The 27,516-nt window shown below is 42.1% G+C and overlaps 1 protein-coding gene across 6 annotated transcripts in view; it reads right to left on the bottom strand.

The window, feature by feature from the left end:
• Positions 1 to 27,516, bottom strand: part of kcnab1b (potassium voltage-gated channel subfamily A regulatory beta subunit 1b) — a 36,656-nt gene that overhangs the window by 4,056 nt on the left and 5,084 nt on the right. The window contains exons 1-9 of one of the 6 annotated variants that reach the window (XM_056392274.1): positions 26,727 to 27,206; positions 25,332 to 25,895; positions 14,208 to 14,251; positions 11,188 to 11,225; positions 10,349 to 10,428; positions 9,836 to 9,880; positions 8,463 to 8,507; positions 6,516 to 6,559; positions 3,177 to 3,263 (exon numbers count right to left, since the gene is read on the bottom strand). In XM_056392274.1, the coding sequence (XP_056248249.1) occupies positions 3,177 to 3,263; positions 6,516 to 6,559; positions 8,463 to 8,507; positions 9,836 to 9,880; positions 10,349 to 10,428; positions 11,188 to 11,225; positions 14,208 to 14,251; positions 25,332 to 25,546 (598 nt within the window). In that variant the 5' untranslated portion in view covers positions 25,547 to 25,895; positions 26,727 to 27,206. Of the gene's footprint in view, positions 1 to 3,176; positions 3,264 to 6,515; positions 6,560 to 8,462; positions 8,508 to 9,835; positions 9,881 to 10,348; positions 10,429 to 11,187; positions 11,226 to 14,207; positions 14,252 to 24,056; positions 24,099 to 25,331; positions 25,896 to 26,726; positions 27,207 to 27,516 lie in introns of those variants that run through there. The other 5 variants (XM_056392275.1, XM_056392276.1, XM_056392277.1 and 2 more) reach the window with 5 other exon arrangements.

The following is a 27,516-nucleotide window of genomic DNA, read 5'->3' as shown; positions in this document are numbered from 1 at the left end:
GTAGTGAGTCACCAACTCCAACAACAGACGGCGCACCGAGCGTAGCGCGCGGCTGTGATAACCATCGAACACCATCAACACCCCACTCATAAAAACCCACAGCAACTTTTCAAGTAGGGTAATGATGTGGGTGAAGTTGTGGGCGCATGCACATGGCAACGTGTGCATGTTTGTGCAACATGTACTGTTTTATAATGAGATAGCTGTACAATATAGATGAGAATTCCCTACCACTCTCATATCTAACAGGAAACGTGTAACTACAAGTATTAGCAAGTTAGCTTATGAGCCTGAAACTGTTTTCATGTGAGCACATGCATGAAATATGGGTAAAATTCTGTAAAATGTGTGTATTCAATGCATGAGGCTCACTATTGCAAATTTGCCAACTGCCTGGCTGCTGGCCAATATCAGCCCATCCTTGAGCCTTCTCACAGCAATACGCAACTGAGTCTGGAAAATTTAGTCAACTTCAGCCAGCAGGCATCACAGCGCCCTTCTGCAGAGTGCAGCAAGAGAAGTGGAAAAAAGCAAACAACACACACTGATATCCATATTTGTCTGCACAGATGTCTATGTGGAGGTTTAGGTACCTTTGTGAGTGCTGCTTTACTGGGAGCTGGTGCTCATTTTGAAGCTAATGTTTATCCTTCTCATGCATACACATACTGTGATGATCAATATGTCACATCATGGGAGATTTTCAGTGGCTCATGAGGCCCCGTCTTTGTCCTATGATCATGGGAAAGACGGTTTCAATTGTGCAGCCAAAATGAAGACAAGTACTGAAGTACCAAGTGTGTGAGATCATCCTGCATGCTGTGCTAATTGTGCTTAACATGTGAGGACAGAGGTGAGTGATACCATGGAATTTGAAGGAATGTCATGAGTGGATGGCTGTGGTTTGAGTTCTATATCCTGTGGCAGTCCCATTTCATTTGATCTCCAGTGAAAACCCCTAGGTTGGATGGATTATGGCAAAGTCTATTTATTGATGCCATGTCTGCTCTTTCCCTCTGCCTATCCTTTTCTTTCTTCACTCTGTCTGGGGGATTTTCAAATTCACTCGACTGAATGGATTCAATTTGCTTGATATTGCTCTGTCAAATAAAAAATTATGCTGAATGACTGGATAGAAACATTGTGCTGTGACTCTGCAGGCTACAGCATGCCTATTAAAACAGCAAATTTACTACAGCACAGATGCTTCTCCTTTAGGCACAGTCTCATCATATTTTCTATAAAGTGAGTATTTTACTACACTTTTTGGCGACATGTTAGATGAAAAGCCAGACTGGCCTTCAACCCCTTCAAGGAAAACTTCTTTATAGTGTCATCACTATAAGCGACAGCTGCAATAGTAAAGAGCAGCAGGGGAAATGAAAGGGGAGTCAGAGCCAGGCAAGGCAAGGAGGAAGTTGGATATTAGTGACACAACTTGGGCCTGTTCCTGCTATTAGACTGAGTACACGCCAAAAAAACAGGCACACACACACACACACTTACGCACAAGGCAACTCAAGAAAACAAGTAGGTGGGTGGGGGTTGGGGGTGGGGTGGGCTGGGGGGGGGGGGCACAGAGAAGGAGGAGTGGATGGGAGAAAGAAAGCAGTGATGGTAACAAAGACAGACTCTGCAGCAATGACATCACTTTTTTTGTCCTCAAGGGGACACAAGTTGTCTCACACAAAGTCGGAAGCAGTTAAAGTCACAACAAAAACAAAATACAAATGCAAATTCTGCACATATGCATGAGGCACACCTGTTAGTCTGCTCAACGTTCTCGTTTCGAAAACACATTTGGAACTTGAGTGCTTTTTTGTGCGTGTTATTGATGCTGTTAATCCTGTTTAAGCTTCAGGAACACGTGGGTGTGTGAATCAATACCTTAGGCATGTGCATAACGAGTCCTACGTACTGCAAATGCCCACAGAGATGAAGAGGTCTCACTTTTTTTTTGCATGTTAGCACTGCTCCTCCATTCCCAAGAGAAGCTATTTAGGAAACAATTACAGTGCTTATGCACGAGGATACACAGTTTTGTGTGTCTGTCAGTGCATGCAGTCCCACTCCTTGAAGTTGTTAAGAGTGACTGACCCTCTACGCAATGATTTATGACAGTGGCATTGCTCCACAGTAATGAAGGATGAAGCAAGCATGCACAATGTTTTACACTGATTAATGGGCCCACTGTGTTGCAGTGCTGCTGAAAGCACAACACATTCAGCCTATCTATATTTATATTGATCTTGGTCTGTTTTCAATCGGACATGTCTCTCTGTTCAGTTTCTATTACCCTGTCAGAGTCTTCATCAATCAATCTGTCGATCAGATTAGATTTCTCGACATCAGTTGTCAATAGTTGTCTGCACAGACAGCTCACAAGAAGCTTTGATGGAGCAGGCCGTAGGGTCTGTCTGCCACTCACCAGTACCACCAGTGACAGCGAGGCCGCTGGAATGATAAGTATGACAGATTGGCCTCCCACACTGTGCTGGCTCGCAAGGGAGGAAGCATGAGGGGCAAAGGGGAAAGACTGGAAAATATTTTAGTGAGACCAATGGGACTCCAGCCTTTCAGTCAGACACTACCTGTGGATGAGGGTTTGTGTGGAAGGACAGAAGAGGGGCCTGAGTATCTGTAGTGGCCACTCCACCAGGGAGTAATTGAGGAAGAAGCTGGAAATGTGTGAAAGGAATAAATGGTGACATAAGGTAGATGTGTGGGAAAGGCAGCACTACAGTGTTGAAGGAACAGAGCGCACAGTAGGACTTGTATCTAGTGAGACCAGCCCAAAAATACACCAGCATCCCCTGAGGGGGGCCAGATAATCCTGCTTCTGAAGAACAGGGAGGGCTGCGAGCGGGTGCAGCTCAGAGACCCTGCGGAGACTAGCGATCCCACAGAGACAGAGAGAAAGAGAGGGAGACTGGTAGTCTAAAATAGAGGACGAGAAATGTGGCAAGATTGTACTTGAAATGTGCATGTGTGCGTGTGAGACACACACACACTTTGCCACAGTGACAAACCCCTTTGGTCAAAGGCAAAGGTCGCCAGGCTGATGAGGGCAGCGGTCTTGTCAGTATTTCTCACCTTCTCATGTTACAGAACAACATGAATTGTCCCTGCCCTAACCCTCCACCAGCCCCTCCGGTATCTGGCCTGCGCTCACTCACCCTCCATGGGAGTGTTGCTGTCTGGCCGGTTGGCAAAAACCACATCCACATACTCGAGTTGCATCCTCTGGAGGGAGCCCTTTAAACCTGAAGAGAGAGCATGAAAGAAGTTGAGAGATGTAGATTAAGTTAAAGAATCAGTCAATAGAAACGACTATATGTATATATACACATATATTGTACTGGAAAAGATGTATATATCACCATCCATAGTATAAACACATCAATAAACATTTCTGATTTCCATTAAGATGATTTGCCAAAACTTAACATAGCCCACATAAGCCAGGAGTATCATCCTCCACTCTGGCATACTGCTAATACCACAGGACCAAGGAGACTTATTACAGTATCATTCAGACATGCTAGCAAGTGAGAAGTCTTATCCCTTGATAACTTTGGACATGCAGACATACTGGCCTGGATCTACAGAGAGGAGTAATAATCACCTCGTACGTGCAACTCCCTCCATTTATTCTTGCTAATTAGACGACAGTGCCGTGCGGACAAGCTATAGGAACAGCTTTATACAAAAACTAGATCGTTCGCAGCATGCTCAACTCATGGTGATGCTCGAAACAGTTTACAAAAGTGAGGTATTTAAGAGTGCTAGCTTGATTTTTTCACGTAAAAGGAAAAATAGGGTGAATTGGATCCTGGAGGGATTTAAAGTCAGCATGTTCATAAACATGGCAAAGTGACAGTTGACCACATGTGATTCAAGGTCCGCAAGCTGAAACTGGCCTTCTACGTCTTTTGATAGAGCGCACGTAAATCTGAGTCCTCATATTCATTCTGATTTCCATGTCCTTCATGTTCGATTTTCCAATATATTGTTCGTAAAAGAAATGCAGTCTTTATCACCTCAAATTCTAATCTAATGTCCCATCATCAACTGGAAGATCATGTTGAATTGTTTCTAACCATTTAACGTAATAAGAATTGAATGGTTGCTTGTTTGAGAGGAATAAAAACATCTGTGTCTGATGATTCTGAACAGCTGCTATCCTACTCAGAATCATGCAGATTAATCTGAATCTCTATTTATCTCTCTGTTTTTTCTTTAGTTTTTCAGTTTAATTGCTGAATTCCTATTGGCTTCATAGCCAGCCAAAGGGAAAGCTGTTACTAGGCTGGAGTACATGGTTCAATAAGGCGAGGCAGCTTTTGTTAATAGCCCATTTTCACACCACATATTTTAACTTGCTGGAGTAGGAAAAGCACAAGTGTAAGTAATAACATTAATTACGACTCCAGCCCACTAGACTGTCTCAGTGAAGTCGTGACAGTGAGCACACATGAATAAGAGCATGAACTGAACATCTTATTGGAATTCAGTCACCGTTTACCGTATGTGATTAAATACACTTGAAAATTTCTCATATTTTCACAGCAGCACATTTCAGGACCATAAAGCCAAAAGTAGTAAGATTTATGCAGCTTAAATTATGGTGGACACACCTGCTTTGTTTCATTATGTTTTAATAAAAGCAAGACTTATTTATTGAAAGTAACAGAACTGTCTTATTAATATTTTCATTTTAAATTCTACGCTACTGTCAAAAACACTTTACACAGGTACAACAGCATCTCTTTCAATTTGATTTGCAATGAGATTTTCCAATGGTCACACAGATAATTTAGGACTAATTTCAGGATAAATCACTGTCAAGCTGAGTTCACACCACATTCTCTTGGTGAGAAGATCTATGTAGAAAAAAAAAAAGCACCACACCTGTGCAATTCTTTATCCCTGTTACATAAATGAATGCTGTTTTGACAGCTGGTAGAGGAACCGAATAACTCAAAGCCGAGAGGATAATGAGAAAGATGAGGGATCAGAATAAAGGTTGCACTTTTCTGTAACACTCTATATTGAGGAGAGGATCAGACATGGCAACAAAGTATTGAGAGCTGATCAGTCCCCATTCACACGCAGAGAAGGCCAGATGAAAGATGAAAAGCGAACACAGGAGACCGTCTCAAAGTAGAGTAATAGAGAGACAAGGCAAAAGACACTCTCGCACTCTTGAGTATGTGTGAGTGTGCGTGGTAGATTAGTGCCAGAGGCTTCTTCATCGCCCGCTAATCCCAGTTGAGAGTTCTGCTCTCCCCACCACCGGTAGAACCACTTCTTCCTTATTCTGTCATCTGCACTCCCACAATCCCAGAAACACCCATTACAAGGATCTTAATCTGAGCCTGCTCTGTCATCATGAGCAGTTTTCCGCTGTCTCGTGGATTAGCTTAGAGTTTACTGGCGGTGAAGGGAGTCTATTTTTGGAACTCAGAAAAAGACGTTGAACAACAAAGCTATTCTACTGGCGTCTGCATGAATAATGCATTTGATTATGTGTTCCGCAAAAGTCTCTTTGGAACGCTGAAATTATCGAGGAACTTCTTTGTCCTCTTAGGGAAAACGCTGAACTCTTGCTGGGTGCTAGAGAGATTTTGACACTTTGTTGCACCTCAGAGTTCATCAGCGCTGATCTCTGCTATAGATCATTAAGTTTTGACACCCCATCGAACCTAGATGTCACTTAACCAATCAAATGATTCATTAGTTGTCCTATGGTGACCCCTCTAACAAGTAGTAAGGAAGATAGTGTCAGCAGATATTTCACAGCCAACTGATTAGCCTGCGGTGACGTGTGCCACACCAGTGGTGACAGGGACACTGCACCTTTCTCTCACAGATGCTACCTATCATCTGGACAGGCAAACTCAGTTTAGCTAATAAGCAATGCCACCATTCCTTCCCCTCCTCCTACTTTCTTTTTCTCCTTCCCTCTCCTCCAGCCCTCTCTGAGTGTATTCCCCCTCTCTTGTTTGGGGTGGGGTGGGGGGTGGGGGCGGCGTTGCAGAGGCTGCAGTGAATGTTAATAACGTGTGAGAGCTGAGTCACTGCAGGAGGAGCACTGCGCTGTGGACCGGATGGCAAGTTGTTTGGGAAGTGTGGTGGATCGGGCCACGGCTATAAGCATGAGCAAGGCCATAAGTCTTATAAAAAAGGACTAAAAATAGGAAAGAGGATCATGGGATACTTCAGAGGTTGTACCACTATAAAGACGCAACAGTTTCTTAGAAAGACACCTGCAAATGTATTACAAAGTGAACAGCCAAAACATCTGTCGAGGTTTGATGTGCCACTGGCAAATACAGCTTTCAAATTCAGCTTGCACACACTGAGCAAAATCAAAGAGGAGAGGGGAGACACAGACAGGAGGAGAGAGGGCAGAGGAAAAGAGATAAAAGAGGGAGATTAGAGGGGAGCAGCGGGGCTTCAAGTGATGGGGTGGTGTGAAGGACAAAGCGGAGGAGAGGAAATCGACTTGTTACCTTCGATGATGTGTTTTCGGTTGAGGCCTCGCTCCGTCTCTGCTCTGCAACAGGAGGGAAAGAAGTGCATGTGACGGGTGTCAAGACACATTCCTGCACATACACACAACTCTCATGATTTGAAGCGCATCATTAGAGATGCCAAACAAGAGCCTGCATAACAAAGTACCAAACATCGCTGAAGAGAATTACACCCACTCAACGCTCCGCCGTGTGCCCATTCCTATAGAATAAACTGTGCAGTGTGTCTGTGCAAATGGCCAGACACACGGCTTACACTGATTACTAATGTTGTGCCTGTGGCTTCCCAGTTAGCACATTTTTAATGATTTTTGCAGGTGGAAATACATCTTGGCAAAAACTGGAGCTACTGTATAATTCATAGGAAATAAAGTAGTGAAACTGGTTTAAAATGATCATGTATCCTGGATACATATAGATGTACTATCAACCAAAAGTTGCCCAGTCATAGCTTTTACATGCCAAGATGAAACATAGCAAAATACATTTACTTAAGTACTGTATTATGCACACATACTTTTAGCCTACTTTGTTTGATGAATTACATTTTCACTACATTTTTGTACTACACAACTTTTTACAGTCTAGCATGCAGATAATATAATGCATTGCTAAATATTTAACTATCTAAAACATGCATTATTTCTAGTATGGGTCTTCATTGTATTGTAGTTTGTTGTAGCACCACCAAGACCATGTACAACATAAAAACCTCTTTCATGTGAATGTATTAATTTGTAAAAACAGCAATTTTCTTTTGGTCTCCACCAAATCCTGAGGGAAATAGCTGCTAAATGCTCGCTATCTAGTCAGTACTGTCGTCTGTCTGACATGTAGTTCTGAGCATGTGGTGCACATTGGGTTTATCAGAGCTGTTTTGCTGAGAACAGCTGCCAGTTCTTTTTAAATGACGCCGATAAGAGCGGTGAGAGTAAACCAAAAGATTAAAGTTGTGGGCCGTAAAAAAACAGAAACACCTGCAAATCTCCAAAACCGTGTTTATTGTGCTCCAGTGATTTATCAATAGCCACACCTGTGTTTACTCAGTCACTTTCAGATTTTCCCTGTCCCTGCATTTTCCCTCTCCCCTTCATTCCTTTGTTTTCTTTCTGCTCTGGTGATTTTCTGCTTGCTCAGTTGCCTGCTATTTGTCTTCTCCTTGCTTCATTTTACACTTTCCCTTTCTGCCTCTCAGCTTCCTGTGGAGTACCAGCCTGCTATGGTTAATGTAAATAATAATGCATTACAAACAGAAAAACAAAATGTTCCATATTTTCACGTGTCCCTGTCTTTTGTGCAAAAGAGTAAAAATGGTGTAAGCGAACACATATCTGTGTTTGGGTGATGAGCTGCTTGACAGCGCTCTCAGGCACTCTCACAGCTCACTCAGTTGGGGGTTAAGTAGTTGTTCTTTAAATCCATCCGGCGTAGAGACTGATTTGGTACCTTGACGATAGTCTGAGAGGATGAGCTTAAATTAAATTTACACAATTACACCCGGGCCCTACTCTACTGATCTACATCAGATACTTAAAAAGAATCAGAAGACGTATGTAGATGGAGCCTCCACTTTCCTCAGTATAAGCCTGAAGTCTTAAACTATGTGACTAATGCAAACTGAGAGCAAAATACTTCAGCATGACAGCAAAACAGATACGAAAAGATTGCTGAGGAAGGCTAAGAAGGGAAGGAAGATGGGGTGAGAAAATGGCCATGTTGTGTGTGTATGCCACTCAGTTTTTGCTTGTGTCCCCATGTCTGGCTGCCTGTGGGTTTTCTTAAAACGTTCGATCCCATGTCATGCTCTGTGTCCGGAGGGGAAAGCTTGAATGCATAAGCCTGTTGTTGGAGAGATTGCCCTGAAAATCTGAGAAGGAAAACACACATATTGGATGCACATACACACACTTGCATGCACACACTTACTTTCCTCCCCAGTAGAGTTTTGTGGTGATCACCAGGCTGGATCTCCTGAGGGGAGACAGACAGACACATCAAAGGGCTAAAGAAAAGGACTTTAAAGTTGTTCTCAATAAGATATACGTCTGTGTGTGCGTCAGCATGTCCATGCCTGCATGTGTGCGTGATTGCATGTGTCTGCACATGCAAGTGTATCTATCATATTTACTTATGTTTATAATGATAGATAAGTCCTCCAGTGACCTTCTCTCCTGCAGTGTGAAGTGGCAGATGGGCTGCACACCTTTTTCAAACAGGTAATTTATCTTGTATGAAGAATCACAGAGGGACGTTTTTCTCTGAACTCTAACAAGGTAGCTCCCTCACTATAAAATTCCCCATACTTGGACAATCAATAATTCAAAAGGATCCAGAGTTAAGGTGAAAGCAGGCAGAGAGCCGGCATGAGTTACCAGGAAGGGCAATACACATAACTGAGTCTTAATACTGCAAAGAGTAATTACATGCAGTGTAGATATTTTCTGTTCTGCTCACACTCACCAGCACCTGCTTTGTATTTCAACTGTGAGCCTTAGACATAAGCTAATTTTATGTTTTTACATTTCTACATAATGAATTGATCTCACGGATATGTAGAGAGATTTCAGTGACAAACTTTCAGCTGCGAGAAGTACAGTACATGAACATATTAAGTAGCATTTTGCAGACATGCAACTTGTGGCCAAAACTGTTCGGGCTAATCCCCTTCTTTACAATCAAGGGAATTTTAAAGCTGTAGCATAAAATAATACTCTACAACAGTGGCTCCCAACCTGCGAGTCAGGACCCCCAAGGGGTCCTAACATAAATTTGAGGGATCACAAGATAAGAAAAGAAATAAGAGGGAATACATATTTTTTCATATTCATATTACATAAAATGAAATTCAGTCTCAGCCAGGCAACAGTTTGCTGAAGACCCTCTCCTGTCGCAAAATGTCAGTGGCCCCCTGCACAAAGAAAGATCCAGAGAGATATGGTTTTCTGGGTGGGAGAACTTGACAGGCTTGCGCAGAGCCCTGACATTAGGGATGAATTGGTACACCAACTTTGAACCAGACTTTACAGCTCAACATCAGTACTTGACCTCACTAAAGCTTTTCTGGCTGAAGAGCAGCAAATCCCTGCAACCAGGCTCTCAAATCTTGAGGAAAACCTTCCAAGAAGTGTAGAGGCTGAAAAGCTTCATCCTAATACCCGTGGCTTTGGAATCAGATCTTCAACAATGACAGATGAGTGTAATGTTTGTGTATCCACATCCTTTTGTAGCGTTTATGCACATAAACACAGTTTAAACCTATTCTTGGAGCACATGTAGAATCTCAAGAGACTGTACTTTACCTCCAGCATTTTTTCTTGATGATGTTTCCCAGGATTATCTCTGCTCTGTGAGGAGAAAAAAAATACACAAAGAGATGATGAGATTATATCTCAGGCTGCTATTTCTCTAAGAGCATGTACTGTTATCTGCTGCACATCTACAGCATGAATACCTGATTAAAAATCAGAAGGAGTTCAAGATAAAGGCTAAACGCCTCCTGTACTGTACGCCAGCAACCTTGAAATTCATATTCATCCCCATACAGCTACGCCATGTCCCGCATTATTCAGTGCCACAATGTCCGGGCCTATAAAGGTAGATTAAGCTGTGAACATAATAGGGAGCCTCCAGTGATGAATAAGATTACGTTAATCACTTTAGAGTCACAGCTACCTTTCATTTTTGGCCTCCTCAGGTAAATCATTCCTGCTCTAGGGCTAGATCTTGTTAACATCTTGGGTCCTTTGGGGAAAAGAGCTGACAAGACAAGAAAAGTGCTTCTGTGGATTACAGATCAGATAGATATCACTCACTTCCCCCCGGAGTAGACCTCAGCCGTGTCGAACAGGTTGACCCCGCTCTCATAGGCAATAGTCATCAGCTGCTCTGCCACCTGACAAAAGCAAGAAAAGTTTCCGCTCTTGAACTTCAGCCTGGTATTATCCACGACAATAAATAATCCCCAAATTACACTTCAAAAAAGAATGAGCCGGGAAATTCCCTGAAGAAGTTCAAGGAGAGTAAATCTGTTTGCCGCTGAGAAACACATCCCCAGGAATGTGTACAGGCAGCTGCTTGTTGATTAAAGTTGTTTACTGCTTAATATATTTCCCAGACTATTTTGACCTAGTTCTTGTGCCTGCAGTTCATCCATGGCCGTACATTGGAAGGCCAGTTCTGTCATGATGACTTTCTCTTTCAGTGCTTGGCTCCTGTTTTGTTTTGGTGATTTTGTTTGTGTCTCTGTGTGTGTGTGTCACTTAGTCCCAGTGGTCATCAGGCTGTGATGAGTTGTCCCCAGTTCATTGCCCCCCCCCCCTCCTTCAAGGCTGAATCAAGCCACTGGAGGAGGTCTTTCACTTAATAACTTGTGACAGGGAGAAATAAGACCTGATCACTTGGCCTTGGTAGAGCCAACAGGGACTTACCAGCCTGCTGTGATATTGGGATACCAGGACGATTTCTATGGCCTATTCAAACTCACACCATTTTACATCCAGTTACACTACATTGCTCCCATGTGGGCTACAAATTGGGCGACGTAACTGCCACAACTGCTCACTAGATGTATTTGCAAGGTCTAAAATAATGAAAGCTTACATCTGCTCATGAGCTGTGATGGCTGACAGATGGATTTGACATAACGTCTTACCTCATCAGAGATCTGACCTCCAAATGTTACCCAAGTGCCTGTTGAAGGAAACATCAAAGTCAGAGTTTGGAACAAACAAAAAAAACAAAAAAAACACACAAGACCTTTTGCATGTAAAACCACACTCAGGAGCCATTTTAGTCATGTATTAATTATTACTTTGACATTTTGGCATGGACACCTGACAAAACACCCCCATCCTAACAGCCATCACAGCCAAATGTCAGGGTTGAGTGTTGTGTCCCACAGAGATCTATACTCAGCCCATTTCTATTTAGGCTGTTTATTAATCATGCCCTCTATTTCTTATAACGACATCAGGCCAAGAGCTACAAGTGTCTGATTTCATGTATCTGGGTGTTTGCACTGACTCATAATCTGTCCTAAATATTAGTAAGGTTTAATTTGAATCATTCTAGATCAGGTAGAAACACAATGATCAAAGAAACAGCTATGTTAACCATATATGCCATTATCATTTGTCATTTCATCATATTGTCTGATGAGCCGGACTCAACCTATCGAATCCACATTGAATTCACTTTGTATAAAAATACTATTAAAAAGTTTTGGACCAAAAGCCAAACCGATTTCAGAGCTGTAAAAGTTCAAATAAATATGAACTCCTCCACTGGAAGGGTAGAGACTGCATCATTACCATTTGAAGAAACGCCTTCAGTCAGTCAGTCAGCCAGCATTGTTCCAACAGCATCAGAGAACTTAATACTTTATGGTTTTAGTTTGGATTATAGCTATTTGTGTATTGGTGAATGTGACTTTTAGATATGCTGTTTTATTCTAATTGTGTTGCCTTTGCCTTTGTTGTCTGCCCAGATAAAAAAATTTGCCTTTTAGCCTAATCCTTTAGTTTAAATTCTGCTGATCAATGAGCACCGTCTCCGTCAATAATACAACAAAATAAATAAACATGCACAGACAGTATTCTTGCATATAGACAGAGGAAGATCCAACCTCTATTCTTCTTTCAAACAGCATAAGCTGAACAGTTTTTAGTTAGAACTTTTATATTCTCCTTCCAGCTCTGTGTTGCCTGATCCTGTCACATACTGTGTGCCATGTCCCACTAATAAGAAATAATGTAGAAGCTGTTATTAAATCTGTAACCAACTGCACCACAGCAACAGATCGGTGTAGGCACAGCCTGATTTTTCTAAGATGTCAGTTGCCAAATAATACAAAAAAAAAAAAATTCTGGTAAACTATTACTATTATTATTTTCCTTCCAGCCTTGAACAGGTTGGTGCAGATCAACAGACAGCACCTGTCATCGCCCAAAATCTAAAACAGGTTTGATAAGTAGCAGTATTGAGGCTATCAATAAACACCCTTTTATCAAGGGTCAGATTTAGTCTTGGGTCATGTGAGGTCCTCCGACTATATCTGAACATAAGTGAATGCACTCACGCACAGACTGCAATGACTGTATAGAAAGAAGCACAGCACAGACTGAGCACAGTTTTTTTTGAATTTAGATATTCTCCTCCCAGCCTTCAATCGCCTGATCCTGTCACATGCTGCTTCTTGTCATCGCCCACTAATAAGAAATAATTACAGAGGCTGGTGTTAAATCCACAGCTAACTGCACCAGAAGTGGCAGCAGACTGGTGAAGGCTCAGCTCGATTTTTCTAAGCTGGCAGAGGTCAATAAAATAATTATTTTCTTTTAAACTATCAGTATTTTTTTTTTTTTATCTATGCACAAATTTTAAAGGGGGAGTTCAAATTTTTTTGGAAATACACACACTCACTTTGTTACTGAGAGGTAAGGAGAAAATCAATACCACTCTCATGTCTTTACAGTAAAGCATGCGGCTACTGACAGCAGCTGGTTAACCTAGCTTAGCACAAAGACTGGAGCAGGAAGTGACTGTGTCTGTTGTAAATTGAGATGTAACAGGTGTTAGAGCTGCAGTTATGGACAGAGTTAGGCAAGTTGTTTTCCCCTTTTCACAGTCTTCTCAGTCTCTAAAGCTTATTTTGCTTTTGCTAAAATAAGCTTTTCCTAAAATACCAAACTATTCCTTTAAAATATGAATGTGCAGCTCAGACACTGAAACACACAAACCCACATAGAATCAAATGATAAGGAGACCTTTGATCGTCACAGTGAAATGATCTTTTCCCTTGCTGCTCCCCTCTGCAGAAAGCTGGTACACAAAGGAATCAATGTTTTGCTCAAGGGCACTACTGCACAGCTGAGACTTGCCAATATAGAGGCTTGAAACAAATCTATTTTAGCTGAGGAATGGTCTCCCTGTTTACTATTCCTCCTTGCTGCTCACTGTGCTGTGGCTAAATCGTTTTAAAAAAATCACTACAGAGATGATTAACTCACTCATTCACAGATTTTTCCGTCATTAGACGTGCCTCAGTGTCTGCTCTGAGCCTCAGCTGCACTGCATCATTCTTTTGCTTTGTCAAATTATTTCGTCTACAAAGACACACCCCCTTCGCACCACTTAAGTTGGCACAAACATGATGTAACACAGTTCATACACACATTGTTAAGATATGGCCAGTACACACACACACACACACACACACACACACACACACACACACACACACACACACACACAACACACACACACACACACACACACACACACACACACACACACACACACACACACAGGAGATTCATCAAATGAATCAGACCTATCAAAATGAATGTGTGTGTTTACACTCTGGTGTGCATTGGATATGTGTGATAATTGAGCAAGTTGTTTGCTGAACCCATGCTACTGATTAAATATTTACGGGGAAAATATTAACACTGCAAACAGCTTTGTGTCGACTCTCATGACTTCCCATATGTATGAAAGATGCATGAGGTTGAGAATGGGGTGAAATGATTTGACAAAATTTAAGACTATCCCCTTCTGCTCAGCTCTTTTGCTGGCTACACCTTCTCTCTACAAACATGCAGACACACAGATGAGTCGGACGCTTATGAAATCATTAGACATTTGCCTCTAAAGCTAATTAAATGTACTCACCAAGCCCCAGACAGGAGACACGCAGTCCAGATTTCCCCAGGTTCCTATGAAGACAAAACAGAATATGATTAACTAAAACTGGTGTTGTTTAGGCTCGAGATGTCACAAGTCAAATGTGATTGCAACTACTATGCTCCTGTAAGCTATTCTGCCCCAATAAAATCTATGTTGTTTACCATATCGTAACTTGAAACAAATGCGATAACGTGCAGCAATTTTTGCTATTATGGAGCTTGCAAAGTATAAGGCAAAAAAGTCAATAGTGTGCAGTGTTTAATAATAACAATGGGAGTTTCTCATGTTTGATAGAGAGGAGAATCACTGAATGTGAGGGTCACTGTTATCACACCTGCAATCATGAATCACAATACAGAGTCTACACGTTGGAGGAAAGTTGATTTATTCCATCAATATGGACCCCACCTTCTCTGGTGGAAAAGAGAGGCTCTCAAAAGACACTGAAAAATATTCTACTCATGACCGAAATAATCCAATTACTGTTTGTACTGCAGCAGAAGTGGGAAGTTTGGTACTCCACTTTTTTGACAAGTGTTGCCCTCTGTTTCTCACCCCTCGCTCCTCACTCAATTGCCTCTTCTCATACTCAGAGCCTTCGACATGCTCTTGCAGCAGGGAGCGCTTCAGTCCTCAGGCTTTTTACTGTTATTGTCTTCCCCACAAAATGCAGACATCGATGCTTGCTCTCAAGCCCCGAGGTTGTATCATAGCAGCATTTCTCAAGATAGCTCCTCACACATACGCTATGGCTTTCTCTCCTTCCTTAATGTATCCCTCTAACTATTAACTGTGTAATGGTACACCTCCTGATACATGGCTCCTGGATAACAGTCAGTCAATTTACATCCAGCTGATCTGCTGCGATGTAATACGGCACACAACTCCCATCAACACAGTGGAAGATAGGCAACATGGTTCATGCCACCCTCGACTCAGCTTCACATCTAGTTTTACAATCTGTGCCATATCGAGTCCAACTGAGAGGGGAACTCATGTGGCACAAGCGTCTAATGACTAAACATTGACGACAACAGGAAGAACAGATTGTTCTGCCTCCAGACACCACAGGTGTCTTCCCTCAGATGCACAGACGGATAAAAAAATTAAAGCAAAAAAATTGAATAAATGAGTGATGACACACAACCAATGCAGATGCTTCCACACAGGTGCACTGCATGGTACACTTGGTACATGGTGCAATGCTCTGTGGCATGTATGGAAATGCTGAGCAGGCCCTGTTGATTCTGATTTTGTGTCAAGATGGCAACAGGAAAAGATCTAATTAACTTTGAAGGAGGGTTCATCGTAGGGACATCAAAGTGCAGGAGCTTCAGTCACAAAGACTGTTCAACTATAGCGTTTCATTAGAAACAGTGACTAAAGTGACATCTGCATTTAGATCTATGGGAATGACATCAAGACACTATAGGGTTGGAAACAGCGGTCGTCAGTGCACGTTTGATGACTGTGATGCTGGAAGAACAACTGTTCCCCTCGTGACTCAGGTGAGGTCAATGCAGGAGCTGATCAGACTGTGTCAAGAACAGGTCCTGGAAGGTAACATAGAGAAGGATATTATAGTAGGGTTGCAGTGCATAAATGCCTCATTACAAAGATGAATGCACATTTGAGGGTCAGTGGTGCAAAAACCGTGACCACTGGTTTACAGAGATGTGGTAAAAAGTCCTTCACCATATTCTCCACATATGTGGGTGCATATGTGACGTACACCAAGAGAATAGTAGAGACCTGAATGCTTGACCCATACAGTGAGGAGATCTGGTGACTCTGTTTTGCTGTGGGGGACATTTTCCTGGCACAGTGTGGGTCCACTTGTCCCCTTAGAGGGAAGGGACACTGCAGTCGACAGATCTCAGAACATTAGGTGATTTGGGACCGACGTGTTAGACAGTGCTCTCCACCACCCTCGAGTAGAGTTCAGAGACTTTTAGAATCAATGCCAAGGAGCACTGAAGCTGTTCTGGTGGTATGTAGTAGCCCAGCACCACTTTATGTTGGTTATTCCTTTCATTTGTCACCTGTCTATGTGGAATGTAGCTGAAAGAAAACTGGGGGACAAGGGGATCAAGAGCCCTGCAAGGGCAGCCTCAGTCATCTGACACTATAAAATTGAGATGTGTTTGTTTGATGGAACCATCAAGGCCAGATGCACACACAAAGCCACTATCATGAGCAACACACTTCATCTTGAGAGGAGAATATATCCGAATACTTATTTCTTGACACAGACGCCACCTCCAATTATGGTCTGAGGACTGTGCTATCTGCTCGGTTTTGCAGGCATTTACTCATTACAACAAACGAGGTCATAAAAAATGCCAGTAGTTGTTTTCTCGTGACAACTAATGGCCTGCGCCCATCGAGATGAAAGCAGACTAATCCGAGCCCATGCTGTCTGACCGTGCCTTCAGCAAATTCAATTAGGAGTCCAACAAGGAGGGGCATCAGTCATCGAGTCAGTGGTTCAACCGAGCTGCCAAGATAAAAACGGAAAACATATAGTATAATGAAAGTGTTGACTTATAAGCACTTTGAATGGTTGGATAAATGTATGGATTCTTTGGTGTATTGCGTAACCAAGGCACTGATAATAACATGACAGGAGAAAACCAGGAGACAGATCTCACTGCAGTTACAAATCGTGGGATGCGTTCTTGTTTCTGATATGGTGGAGGAGTTTGGATATTGTATCCTCCATCTCTCTGATGTATTATAGAGTGGGAGCTCTGATCCATGAAAGTGTTGGGGGAAGGGCTGCACTGTAGGTTAGAAGTGTTATACTGACTGAATCTGTGTGTGCTCAGTCAGCGGGGGGGTTGGTTCCGAGGACAAAACCGCATTGATGCTGAGGAATGTTCACCGCTGCATTTACTCTGAACAGAGTTGTAAGTTGTACATACGTTTTCTTCAGGTCTTTATTGAAACAGGGGGTTCCATATTTATAGCAGCTCATTCAAGCACACTCTCCCTACAATAAACAAGTTTGCAGGCTCGCTCCATTTCCAAATAAAACTGGCTGTCCTTTGAAAAATACTAACTTTGTTTTTGGAGATCCTCCACAAGATAAATTTGCAGTGTTTGTGTGCCGCTTTCAATGCTGTCTTAATAATAGGGCATTAACAAAGCTGACGTTCAGCAGCCAGAGAAGCCGCCTCGCTTCTGTTTTCTTGTCCCCCTGTGTTTTCTGGGGAGACAAGAAGCAGCAGCAGCCATACCTGATTATTAACCACACACTCACACACACACACAAAGCCTGCGATGGTGCATTAATAGATCTGTCCAGGTCTCGGATGCAAGTGCCAGCAGAGGCACATTTCTCAAGAAGCTAATGATTCAAGGGGATTACAGCATGTCATTTGCAACAACTTTATGTTTAAGAGAAAATGTTTGCGTTTGTGTATGTGGGAGACAGAGAGGAAAAAACAGGGCTGCCAGGATACAGAGGTACAAGTATTTTATATTATCTTCTAAATGGTAAAATAAGCACTAAGGAAAGGACAACGTGTCTATACAAACTTGCACATAAACAACTTTGCAATCCAGTGAATGTGGCTCCGTCCCTCATGCTTGGATGGTGCCCAAAAGAAGCCTTGAAGTAAAATGACAAATGAGTCATTTGAAGACGCCCCCTCACACAAACCTGTCACCACTTATGAACATCCTGGGAGCTGCTACTGTATGTAGCCCTTTCTATTCTTAGTGGATTGCTGGCTGAAAAGAAAAATATCAAATGAACATCTGGCTGATATATTGTGCTTAAATCTTAGGAGGAATGACCTCTCATCGTGGGAGGATGTTTTCTATTCTCCTTTTTCCTGCAAAGCAATTTCCCTCAAGTCACACCAGGGCATTTCTTATGATTTATTTCCTGATGTTGGATGGTTTAAATCAATATTTGTCAGCTAACACTTTTGTCAAGGTTGTGAGTAAACAGATAAAACTTCTCACTCACTGGGGATTATTGTAGACTAAGCAAACCCACACAAGGCAACCTTGATGGGCGTAAGGATTAGACAACACCCACCTCCACGGTTTCCACCGCTTGCCTGATGGCAACCATAATGTTGTTATCAAAATAATTCAGTGCAGGGGAGAAAGGCGGGTCACATTCTAAATATATCAAAGACGGTGCCTGTGTGGGTGGGAAGAAAGTAGGGAAGCGAAATCAAGCACTTTGAGGGGAAGATGAATAGATTAAATAAGAACTGCAGCTGAGTTGCTGCGGGACAAAAAGATGATGAAGCCTATAGGCCTTATGGACGGAGAAGAGAAGGGCATGGAGGGCTATAAAGAGAGAAAGAGAGGCTGAGACCAAGAGACGCTACCAACACACTGAGTCTTGCAGAGTTGCAAGTCCAACCCCCAAGACTCAGCAGATCAAACGCCCTCTAAAGATAAAGCATTCTATATGACACAGAATGGGAAATAGGAAATGACAGCCAGCTCCCTACAGGGGCCTGCCCAATGCGCATGTTTGTATGGTGTGTGTGTGTGTGTGTGTGTGTGTGTGTATGTGTGCAATTATGACCCAGAGTTTGGACATGACTATCTGTTTTGTTTTTCCACAGGGATGAAGATGACAACATTTTTTTCATTTCTATGCACTGTACACAGGCCCACACACACACAACACTCTTTTGCATGTACACACTGTTATTTCACGGTGTTATGGTAGGCTATTCAAAATGCTTGGACATCTGAAATTTAGACATCGTATGAGAAAACCCAAGTGACTGAGGGGTAGAGCATCTCACACAGAACTGTATTTTAGGCAGAGACACAGGATTGAAGCTAGTGGCCTGTGGGTTGATCCTGTATTGAGAAACATGTGGGCAGATCTGAAGTGGTTGATTCTCATATGTTGTGGATTTCATAGAGGGTTCGGCTATGTGGGAAAAAAAAAATCCTATCTTGATAACTAGAAAACCTTCACACAGTACTGAGAGAAAGTGTGTCACAGTATCTCTTTAGGTGTAGTTTAAGTCCACTGGAAGGAGTTGAGATAAAGAAGTCAGGCTGATTTTTATCTGCAACTTGCAAGTGTTTCAGAAATCAGTCTGGAGGAAATCCAACTACATAATTGCTTCCTAGAATTTATACAAACAAAACGAAATAATATGCCAAAGCAAATAATAAAATAAACTCCAGTGGTGCAATTACAATACTAGACATAAATCTCCTCACAAAGCCCTCATTTCTGACGCAGAACCAAAACAGACTTTCCTCAGTAAATTTGTGTTTTCAGTGACTTCTGACAAACTCACAGGAAGATTAAAGGAAGGTGGTAAAGATGGCACTAATAGAGGTCTCGGTTTAGGTGTATCTGATTATTTGATGTTGTGCCTTCTTCAGCAAAAACAACAAACCTAATTTTATTTCATCACTGTCACTATTGCCGATATTATATTATCACTATTATCACATGCAGCAGTGGGTTGTTTTTTTTTCTGTTTCATCACTTCCAAGAAAAAGCCAAATTTGGATCTGCAAGGCAACACTATTATAAAGCCATTATGCTTACTCAAAACCATTTTAGTTGTGACCTTTAATTAAAATGCAGATGCTGTGCAAACATCCTGGTTGTTAAACTGAGAGATTGGGCAGTTCTTATCCTTGGGGGCCTGTTTAGTCTTTAGGCAGAGTGGAGCTCCATGCTACAGTGCTCCTGCTGCGTAACACCCTGGCTCTTATTATTAGACTTACACATCACAGCAGAACGGCTGAGACAAGGACTGGAATAAATGATGTGGGAACATAAAATACATCAGTTTTACCGAAGAGTGATGAAGACTTTTGAAGTGCCATGAAAAACTGGGAAAAAACAGCAAGTCCAAAGCAGGGTGATGGACTCTGTGAGTGACAAGATTTGCATGAAGTCATGCAAACACACCTGCTGATGCACAAACATACTGACAGTTCACCACAAAACACAAATATAAACACACACCACATCTATCCTGAAGGGTGCTGCAGCAGCATAACATCTGTTATCTTTTTGTGGCTAAGCAGACAGAGGAAAAGGTTGCATCAGTTCTCACTATAGCTGCAGGTTTCTGCGTAATCCTCAATCACAAGCGTCCCTACACCTTGTCTAAATCTACTGAATGATTTACAGCACAAAGAAAAATGCAGTTTTTCTTGCTGACTTGTTGCTTGATATGTAAAATGAATCTGCAGTGTATTCCACGCCAAACTATCATAATGCAGGTGTCCTTGACCGAGCTGAAAAACTTACAGTAACAAGAAAGTACTTTCCCATTTTATGACAATAATGTAAAGCAAGTCATCAGTAATTTTAAGCTTCAGATTTATCTGAGCAGATCTGAGCAGAAAAAGTCCATCCTTTGCCAATAATGATTTAGGAGACTCAGGAGAAATGATAGCGTTTAGCAAAACTGACTTACACCAGTATTTTCTGCTTTAAGCTTTGATAGCCATCTGGTTTATTTAATAGAGGGACTCAAAAGAGGGAAAAGGTTTTTAATTAGATGGATCAAGCTAGAGGCACAGCAGTCATCTATGAATGCACAAATACCATTGGCTTTGGGGCTGAGTCACACAAACTCTTATAGTTTCTTCCAAAACTTTGAGTCAGTTCAAATGTGTGCGACTGTGCAAGAAAACACAGTGTGGAACACCTTGAAATGACCGGTACAGAACCACAAATATCATTTTATATGCTTGCTTCATACATTACTCACACTGCAGACACACAGATGTATACACAACAGAGGGTGCCGCTTTCTCTGCTGGGCACTGATAAGCCTGCATCCACAGGAACCAACAGAAGGGAATTTTTGCATGCCCATCTGCAGCGCAGCACTGAACCAACCAAGCGGAATCTTCCCCAGACCTCCTGGACTGTCAAAAGGCCTTCTGCTGCCTAATGACCGTTATGAAGTTCAGTCCAGGCTCCCTACCAGGATCCAGAAATAATCTGCACAACTTGTGAAGCCAGCAACAACGGCATGGTTAGTTACATCACATATTTTGGCCTGTGTTTGTGTGCGTGCATGTGTGTGTGTGCTGTTTGTGGGTGTGTATATTATTTTAAGAGCAAGAAGAGGTCAAACAGCTTTTGGAAGGTTGCAACTAGGGGGCACCGCAATTAGAAATACTCTGTATTTGGGTCGTCATGACAACTAAAACGCTGCGGTTGGTGGTATTATTAGTTTATGCTCGCTCGCCCTGAGCACCACAGTCTTCTGCTTCAACTTGCTATGCCTTCTGATGTTCCCAGTGTGGAGCCTCACACATCAAAAGTGCACACTTGCACTCATGTATGTAATGCAATGTGCCAGTGCATTCCCTCACAATGCAACACACTCTTGTCTTTGAGTGGGAAAAAAGTGATTTAATTTGCTATCTTACAGAGAAAACGCAGATTTCCTTGTGGTCTTCACATCAAGAGAAAGAAGTTCCCTGTCAGACAGCGCTCAAAGGAAAACACACAGCCACTTTAACGCAACGGCTTTGAGTCAGAGGTTTGGAGACAGAGCAAGAGAGAGAGAGAGAGAGAGAGATACAGTAGGAGAAAAAGAGATAAACAGAAAATGTCAGACAAACAGAGAGCAGAGAGGGGATGTGACAGACGAGATTTCCAATATTTGCTTCTCTGCGGTGAAAGTAGGGGATTTGCTGAGGGATTTGGAGGAAGCTTTACTGCTAACATCCTCAACCTGTTTTTAAAAGAAGCGACAAGAATGAGCAAATCCTCGTGTTGCAAAACCAAAATAAACAACACACACACACACACATTTAAGAAGCCGCGCACTTCGCCTCAGTACTTCAGAATTTTTCTAACAATTTCTGTCTGACAAAAGTGGAAGCAACAGTGAAACACGCAACGTGGCTTCTTCGCTTGTTGTGTCTGTAACTTTTTTTTTTTTCTAAATCAGCTGAAGAGTCGTAAAAAGCAACAGAAATTCAAAATCAATTTTCTCGCTCAATGAAAAAAAAAAATATTTGTAAAAGCTCAACAAGTTAGCACAATGGAGTCATCAGGCTTGTATGGCGTTGGGAACAGATTGTAGTTGGCCATTTCAATGTTGTTATGGAAACGAGATGAGATTGTGTGACCAGAGGACACTTATCACATTTAGCTGCTCCGCATCCAATCTGCCCAGATTCTGCTAATTACCTCTTTTCTGTGCACTGACCTGAGTGGCCCAGTTTTCTCTTTCATTCAAATCTCTGAGCCTTTCCCTTTTTGTTCTTTCTCTCTTTTTTCATTTCCTCCTTCTAACTCCATCCATTCCCACCCAATCCCCTCTTTCTCTCAGCCTCTCTCTCTCTGTGTCTCTCTTGATCCCGACACTGTAAGCGGTGATGTCACCCTCTCCAGTGAGTTAACAGTGTGAGGTGAAAGCTACTATTTTGCTCCTGCGGTCTGGGTTAAGAGCCCACTCACTGAGATAAGAGAGCATTGTTTACTTGGCCCAGCCTTGTTACAACTCCCACACAGACACACATGGAGAGATCTGCTGCACGGCAATGCTCGGCTATACTGTCACACTCTCTACACTGTAATACATGGTCGTGGCCAGTTATTGAGAGCTGCACGCGGAACGGTCGCAGTCTTTAATTGATGCTGGTGTAACTAAATGAGCTCATAAGATCGTAAAGAGCAATCGCAGCATTGATACAGTGAGGGGTTGTAATGTCGGTGCACAGAATGTATCGGGTGATTTATATGATTATGTGGCATGCACTTTCCTATAATGTTGGTCATTTATTTCATTGGTAATATTGTTTTACTTTTATATTTATATTTCTTATGTGCATTTGTTTCAAATTCTTTTATTATTTATTTTTATTGTTGTTTATATTTGCACTGTCCAATCCTAACCCAAAATTCTGTACTGTACTAACCTGTATGAAAATATTCAAATAAAGTGTGATTGATTCTTTAACTGAGTTTAATTTATATGATTATTATATCTATATTTGCTCCAAACAGTAATGATGAAATTGTGCTTATTATCAGAGCTTGAAGTGGAAAAAAAAAAAGTGCCGGTGCTCAACTGTACATTTACTACAGGACTGTTGTATTAGACTACATCAATTTTAGCTACATGTTTCTAAAAGAATTGACAACTGAGTGTATATTAGTAATTATCAGTTGTATGCACGGACTGCAAATTGCCTGACTGGAATTAATTGGTTGATTTCAATGCGGTTCTCATCTGTAAACTGACACACCTGGCAGCCTAAAGATGCTCTTTAATTAAACAGCTAGTTTTGTCACATATTATTATTATCACCACATAAGATGTTTTAGCCCTCTCCTTCTCCTTTTTAAAATGTAACACTTTTACTCAGACATTTTAGCACGCTTACTTTTTACTTTTATCAGAGAACATTTTCACACAGTGATTTTACTTCTACTGTAGTAAAATGTCTTTTCAATAACAGTTAGTGACTGTTCACGTGCTGACGTCAGTGTAGTATCTGATCTTCAGTCAGTTTCTGATACTGGTAGTTTATTGTTGCTCTATCTGAACACAGTTTATGTTGCTGTTTTCTTCATCACAGTGTCCAACTACCTGCTGTACATTTAAACCTACACTAGCTCTGCTCCGGCACTCATAGCCTTCTGCTCCTTTCAGGACTTTCACTAATACAGCTGTTGTTTACATGCTTTTCAGATCAGCTAGCTACTTTAGCAGTTAGCGCTAGCTTCTCTCTCTCTCTCGCTCGGTGTGTCTTGGATCAACAGATGAACTTGTTCATCAGAGTGTGGTGTTGTTTTAACTTCAATGTATAGGATTGTGATGTTTATTACACCTTCAGTGATGTCTGCTGTCTTACCTTCTACACATGCCTCTGCTTGTTAACCTGAGCTGCAAGAGTCTGTGACCGTCTGGGTACACAGCAGCCTTCAGCGTGATAGGCTATTAATTGTGATGTATAACCAATCAGATGGTGCTGTGGGCGGGACACCGCAACACATGTTTGTTGAGTTTACTGTCAGATATCCCAACCCGTTTTTTTTTTAATTACAAAAACAAACACTGGGGTCAATACAAATCTCCCAGAGCCTATACAAAACCTGTTTCTTACATTTCAGACCATCCTGATTGATATGGAGTATGGAGAACTTGCACAGACATTAAACTAAATGCTGTACTGCATCTTGTGTAGTTTAATTTTCTCAAACTCTAACTTATGATGTACACACTTTACTGCAGCATCACTTATGCAACCAACATTTGTCATTTATAGACAGATTTTTTTCAGTTCTTTTTTGGTCCTCTTCATTGTCAGAATCTCAAATGAATTTTTTTATCATATTTGTAGCCTACAGATTGATTGCATCGAATTGTGTTATTTTTATGTTTATTATGGTTCATTTTATTATCTTTTTTTCATGAGGTGAGTACAGAAACATCTTTGTGACAGGTGTGTTCTGTGTCTTTGTTGGTCACTTCATTATGTGATGAAATAATGTTTCTTTTAAGGGCATTGTCTACATGGAGTAGCAGGTGTAATCAGTCAGGTGTAATATTCTGGCCATGAGGAAGACTCTATAAGGTTGAAACCACTCTATGTTTTAAACCAATATTATCCATTTAAAGAAAAATGTTCAATAGAACTCTTCTGTGTGCTTGAAGAGAATGATCTTTTCTGTGTTTTTATATTTCATTACTACTCCAGAATATCTTTCTTCAAATTGCACTTTTAAGCAATTAAATTCGCATCTGAAACTCTGATTCCTCCAAACAACATCAGCTGTCCCAGATCTTCATTCTCAACAGACACTTTTCATTTGGAACAATTATATTAAGTTATATTAATTTAAATCTACATCTTGGAAAATTGTCTTTGTTTCCTTCAGCACATACACAAGAAAACACTCACACAGCATTCCACTCATCCCCTGCACTGCTCATATATCTTCATTGTCTCCATCAGGGCTCTTTTCTCATTTATTGTGCTGTCATTCATATTCATTCATTCATTTTCTGTGGCAGGTTTTCACAGCTTACACTGGGCAGAAGAGGGAACACTAAACTAAACACACTTTCTCTATCTTCCTCACTCTATTCTCTCACACAGTCTCCATCATCATGTTGGTCTACATACCGGTATTTCATGCCCGTGAGCTTGGCGGTGGACTCCTTGAGGTTGTGGTGGTAGCGGTGGGTGAAGGAGCCCAGGCTGCGAGCGATCAGGGCCACGGTGCGGAAGCGGGCGCGGGCCTGGCTGGCTGTGTTGGGGCTGGTGGCGTTCTGCTTGCTGTGCTCGCCATTACGCGGGGCCTTCAGCCCATGGTCCGTACATGCAAAGGACACCTGCATGGCTGTTGGAAAAGGCCACTAGAGCTGCTCCAAGACAAACAAGTGTTTCTTCGTGTCCTTAATGTACTTAACAGTCTTTTTTTTTCTGTCCCTTAAACTTGTTTAGTTTTGCCCGTGTTGTTTCTATGTGAAGTTGAAAGTCAGTGGTCCAGGCCAGCTCTCCCTGGTGCTGCTGAATCTCATATGGAAATCACAGGCAGTAATGATGGGACAGCGTGAGATTGTTCAGTTTCTTTAGGAAGAAGAATCTCAAGCTGAGGTTACGTCAAGATTGGACATAGCAGCAGTGGTGCAGTCCTGGTCAGTGTGTGAAGAGTTGGTTGAGGATCCTGAGCTGATCTGACACCACCTGAAAATATGAGAGAGGATGGAGATGGAGGGAGAAGGATGGAGGAGAACAGGAACTGAATGAGTCGCTTAAAGAGTCGCCCAGTGAGAAGAGGGAATGCAGTTGTGTGTGTCGCAGAGGCTTAGAGGAGAGAGAAAAGTGTGACTAGAAGAGGAGAGATGTTCTACTAAAACAGAAAGAAGACTCACTTGAGAAAAACCTATAAAACCCTCTTTGTGTTCCAGGCTGTTTTCTCCAGTTTAATGCCTTTTGCTCACACACCCCTTAGCTGCTCCGACGTGGCAACATGAAGAACGAGAGAAATTCTGCCCTAGTTCTTCTTCTATCTCATTTATCTCTTTCTCTTTCTGTCCTGTTTTGTCTCCCATTCTTTATCGTATATATTTACCACTTTTTCAACTCAAATTCTGTCTCTTTTTTTTATTTCTGATTAGTTTAATTCTGTTTACAAAGTCAACCTCTAACGCCTCTTTTCATGCGTTTCTCTTTAGAGGACGGTTTGTCAGACTGCCAAGAGCTGTTTGTGTCTGGGGAATCATTCTCGCCCTCAAACCGCGGCTAAGCCCTTTAGTCCAACACCTGGAGTGAGGAGAGTGCACCACCACACTGTGCTCTCAATGCCACACACACACACACACACACACACACACACACACACACATATTCACAGACACCCTGTCACTCCTGTCACACATCTTTAAAATAAGGTCATGCTTTCACAGTAAAGCAAATATAATGCTCACTCGCAAATCTTCAGCTGCATTTGCATCCACTTAAAACACACACACAAACACACACAAACCAAATCTTTATGGATGCAGGTGTTCTTACACACAGTGAGATGTCAGCGCTCTCTGAGAAACAAGGATGAGACAGGATGAGATTCTTGATTGATGTGTGTCTTCCTGCAACTTTTAGAGGAATCAAGAGGTTTCACACAGCAAGCAGAGGTCCCGCAAAGATCCGCATCCCAAAAGAAGAAGCAGCAGCAGCGTTTCCAGCAGCTGTCCACAGACCCGGTGAACAGCCTTGTCCCGTCTCCAAAGTCCTCAAGGAAGTAACGCAGCTTTTATGGTTCCCAGCTTTGCAAAAAGAATGCTCTGTTTGATAAAGGGACCCTGGAATGGTAATGGACAAGCAGAAAGGAGGAGGAGAAAGGAGGATGCATGGTACCTCATTTCAGAGAGAAGAGGACAGATGCTGTGAGGAGGCGATGAGCAGCGCGTGTGGAGCGTAGAGAGAGCGAGCCAGACGCCGAATGAGGGGAGAGAGACTGTGTGTATGAGCTTCTGGCTCTGACTGACTGGCTGAAAGAACTGCAGTGTTTTTCACTATGGCGCCACACACTCAGAGAGAGAGAGAGAGAGAGAGAGGGGGGAAGAGAGAGAGAGGTGTATTGTGAATGGAAATCAAGGCAGCTGAGTTGATGTGAGTTGAGTGTGTGTGTGTGTGTGTGTGTGTGTGTGTGTGTGTTGTGTGTGTGTGTGTGTGTGTGTGTGTGTTCATTTACTTAAAGAAATCCACCTCAGGCAGGACGTTAAGGTGGCATATTGTGTTCGATCATAGTAACCTACATGTGAATGTCACAGGCACGCTTAACGACTTATGAGGCGACTTTACT

The sequence above is a fragment of the Seriola aureovittata genome, chromosome 12 (genome assembly GCF_021018895.1).
Source record: "Seriola aureovittata isolate HTS-2021-v1 ecotype China chromosome 12, ASM2101889v1, whole genome shotgun sequence".
Taxonomy (NCBI): Eukaryota; Metazoa; Chordata; class Actinopteri; order Carangiformes; family Carangidae; genus Seriola; species Seriola aureovittata.
This window is presented reverse-complemented; position numbering and strand designations above follow the sequence as displayed.